This window comes from Nuphar pumila, unplaced genomic scaffold (assembly GCF_984573655.1).
Source record: "Nuphar pumila unplaced genomic scaffold, dmNupPumi1.hap1.1 HAP1_SCAFFOLD_1391, whole genome shotgun sequence".
Classification (NCBI taxonomy): domain Eukaryota; kingdom Viridiplantae; phylum Streptophyta; class Magnoliopsida; order Nymphaeales; family Nymphaeaceae; genus Nuphar; species Nuphar pumila.
Genome location: NW_028323663.1, coordinates 31429 through 35088, shown reverse-complemented (window position 1 = coordinate 35088; position 3660 = coordinate 31429). Strand labels below are relative to the sequence as shown.

The 3660-nt window shown below is 53.1% G+C and overlaps 1 protein-coding gene across 1 annotated transcript; it reads right to left on the bottom strand.

The window, feature by feature from the left end:
* Positions 1–344: 344 nt before the first annotated feature.
* LOC149809325 (2-carboxy-D-arabinitol-1-phosphatase-like) lies at positions 345–3065 on the bottom strand. The gene is made up of 4 exons (XM_089994889.1): positions 3000–3065; positions 2295–2468; positions 1565–2047; positions 345–752 (listed from the first exon to the last, which is right to left on the bottom strand). Exons 1-4 carry the CDS (start codon positions 3063–3065, stop codon positions 345–347), a joined length of 1131 nt encoding a protein of 376 aa, XP_089851015.1.
* Between the last annotated feature and the right edge of the window lie 595 nt (positions 3066–3660).

Genomic DNA, 3660 nt, shown 5'->3' with positions numbered 1-3660 from the left:
AGATCATGAAAAGCGACGCGCTCATTTACGTTTCCACAAACAAGCCGGTTCTGGAAACCGGCTAAGATTGTATACAGGTAGATGCTAATGTTCCGAGACTCCCTAGTTCTGGCAACGCAAGCATCCAGATGTCCCTGACTGCAAATAGAGCAGTTTACGAGCTCCAAGAGATCTGTTGCGATCCTGTTGAGCTCTTGGACACGGGCGGCCCCAGTCATGGCTGAACGGAAGTTTGCTGGATGCATAACGTGATGGCACAGGTGTGAGCTTGCCCTTCCCCGCGTTGGCGCGAGACGAGCTATGTGTGTCCCGCATATTGTCAGTGGCCAATGATGGACTTTTGATCAGGGCACCAGCAAAGCACAACGCACCTCTTTGACGCTCTTTCCATTGAACGAGCCAGCGTCAAAGTTAGTCAGTTCGGGCAGTTCTTGCACCCGAGGCGACCGGTCCCAGCCCAAGCCCTGACACTTAGAGATGACAGAGCTGGTGTAGACGGCGCGGTGCATGGGCGAGGTCAGCATCGAATCGATTTTCATGTCCATGAGGAACTCTCCCACCTTGTGGGCTTGCACCTCGCCCAGACTGCTGCACTTCTGGTCCTGCGGCCCAGGTATCCTGCCGTCCTCTGTCATCTCTGTGGCGCCATGCCGCACGAGCACCAACCGCGCTCGGCTCGCCAACCCTGCACCATCCGCCTCGAACGGCCGGCCGGGAGACTGCAGGCAGCGAGGCTTGTGTACGCGAACATTCTATGATTAATGCCATCAGTTGTGCCAAATATTCAGCGATGTGTTGGGTCGGCAGGGTACCTAGAGAGGTGAAAACAAAAGCTAAGGCAGGCAGAATGATCGTGTGATCATTCTCAGCAGTTTTCCTCCAGTGCAAGTACGGTAACACAGCATTCATACCCCCTCATATTCACTTACTGCTGTAAACAGGAACTAGCGAGCTAGTAGGCAGCAAGGAGAGTACAAGGGGAGCAGCTTGGGTTGCCAGTCCGACAAGGGAGACTGGGCTCATGTTTCGGACGCATGCTCGTGTTGCATGGGCAAGGGCAAAGCTTCTGCAGACGACTGCAGATGTGCTTGGCGCTTGCCGATAGGAATCATGCACAGTGGGAGACGGTGAGTCAATGGCCAGTATGCAAGTACGCCACACATGAAGAAAGCACGCATGTCGCTCTGCTTCTCTACTGTCTTTCCTGATGAGCCTGGCTGCCGCTCGCCCGATTCGAGTGCTGGCCCAGTTAGACGCTGGTGCCGTTGCAAACAGTTGTCGAGGACGCCCATCAGAAAGCGCACAATAACGTTGGTGGTTGTTGACTCGTTGCTGTGCGCGCACAGTTATGGGCACAACGCACACAGATCATTTCATATTTGTCAATGTTTTGTTATGTGCATACTTTGCTGAAATGATTTTGGGTAAGACGTGTGCAGCTATGTCTTAAGTGAGCATTGACAGGGTGCTTACCACGCCCATCGTCGCACCCAAGTGTCTGAAGCTTGATCACGGTTGCATAATGGCATTGTTTTCAAGGCGCGAGCTCCCCACACAGGCATACCTGGTTCAGCCTGTCAACGGTCACATTTGGGCAGCCTCCCTTCGGATTCGGCACAAAGTCGAGGACGGTCGATGCAGCGTTGCTTTGCAGCAAGCGCCGGAAGAAGGTGGGGGAGAAGCCGAGTGCCGTGCAGATGAGCGCCTGATTGACTGCATTGTGCGCGACAACCAGGACGCACGCGCCAGCCTCAGGGTCGGTCAGGATCGACTGCCACGCCATTGATGCCCTGTACCAAAGCTCCCTGACTGGCTTGTGGCCGTCAATCGCAAAGTCTGCCGGTGCCTTCTGCCATTGAAGAAATTCTGCTCCGTAGCGTGCCTTTCCCTCCGCTTTTAGAAGCCCTTGGAAACTGTAGAGGTCCACCTCGCGCAGTGCAGGCATGCACTCCGTCGGGCCCTGCCTCCCGTTCCACACAATGGTGGCTGTGTCCGCTGATCGCGTGAGCGGACTGTAGAAGAGCTTGGTGAAGCGCTCGGCTTTCAACTGCGCACATGTTCAAGGAGCTGTGTTATCCAAAGATAGCCTTACGGATGTCGTAGACTCGCGTCGCAAGCAGGTTGCTTGCAACCAAACAGAGCGAGTGAAGACCAAAGCTCGCAGCAGTTCAAAGCAGCCAGCACAAGTGGTGCGCTTTGTTTCATTTGAGAGCGTCAAGGCGCTTCTGTACTACCCCAAGGCCCGAGAGTCCAACCGTACCAATCACGCTAGGTGCCAAGGTCCGCCAACATACCATTTCGCACGTCGTGTATGCTTGAGCCTGGCCCTTCTCACTCAAAACCGCAAAGTTCGTGCTACCCTGAATCCTGCCAGCAGCGTTCCATGTGCTTTGGCCATGCCGGACTAGCACAACCCTCTTGGCCTCAGTCAGTGTCGGTAATGGGAGAGGCGGGAGATCAAAACGATCCTGAAGATGCGAAAAATCATCAGCACCTGTCCATTGATAACTTGCAACGTCAGTTGCTGACGAAGCATGCGCTGTCACCCGCGAGTGTTGAATTGCGACATGATTGCAGCTTTCACGACTCGAATGCTGACGCTTTGTGAACCTCGCCCTCACAGATGCCGTGAGCATTCTGGCCTCCATAACAACATCAAACACCTGAAGACGATTCTCTGATTGTACTGTCAAAGGAGTGCAGCGACGCGTTCCAACATCCAAACCTATCTGCTATGTTGCAACTGTTCATCTCCCTCTACAGCAAGAAAGGGTGATGAACGTGCACGCACTCACAACCCATCGCTTCTCACCTTTGCGAGAAGCTATCGTATCATGCTGGGCCCCTGGAAACATCTCAGAACCCAAGATTGCATGGAATGATACGGGGCAGGTTGGCGTAGGTTACGTCCAGTAGGTACAGCCTATCTACAGATGCCGCAGTTCAAATTGTTGCTTTCAGTTTGAACAAGGCTCGAATGTCCGAAACAAGAACATTACCAGGCTCTGCCACACTTCACTTGTCATTGTTCGTGCGTCCTTCCTTCTGCCATTTGCTTGCTGCATTCGGACATGTTTCCACGAGGCAAAGCTCGTAGGGTATGCTCACCATTTTCACGAAGGCAGAGGCCCTGCGTTCGGTCATGCGAGTTTCACGAGGATGAGCTTGAAGATGGTGACGATAAGGAGTTTGAAGCGGCCCAGCTGGACGACGAAGAAGGGCAGGACGATGAAGAAGAGCAGGATGACATGGACGAAGAGGGTGAAGACGAGCGAGAGCAACGCTTACATCCCGTTGATGCAACGATAATGCTAGCTTATGCGGGTACGTATTGTTCTGTTTGTCAAGGCAGACAAGGAGTTCATCATGTTCCTCTGAGGCTCGTTAACGGGTGTTCGTATCTTGCACCCCCCTGTATGCATGCAAACTCCTCAAGCTGCGCTTTTACAGAATCGAGCAATTTGGACCGCGCTCAGGAGAAAAATGTCATATTTTGATTGCTTATATTTCGTTTCAAGAGCACATGCAGGGCGTTACTGCACGTTGTTACCGCTGCACGCAGCTAGAGTTTTATTAGCAGAGTCCATCACAGAGCCCATTGGTGCCATCGGTGATGGCGCTGTGCATGGGCGTGCTTCCTGCTTAAAGAAAATTTTAATG

What these genes read in the sequence shown, in the direction of transcription:
- LOC149809325 (XM_089994889.1), bottom strand. Translation starts at nt 3,065, where the DNA reads ATGCAGCAAGCAAATGGCAGAAGGAAGGACGCACGAACAATGACAAGT. An exon ending in GTGAAGTGTGGCAGAGCCTG is followed by an intron (nt 2,469 to 2,999) that starts GTAATGTTCTTG and finishes TCGCATCTTCAG; the next exon opens with GATCGTTTTGATCTCCCGCC. An exon ending in CATACACGACGTGCGAAATG is followed by an intron (nt 2,048 to 2,294) that starts GTATGTTGGCGG and finishes ACATGTGCGCAG; the next exon opens with TTGAAAGCCGAGCGCTTCAC.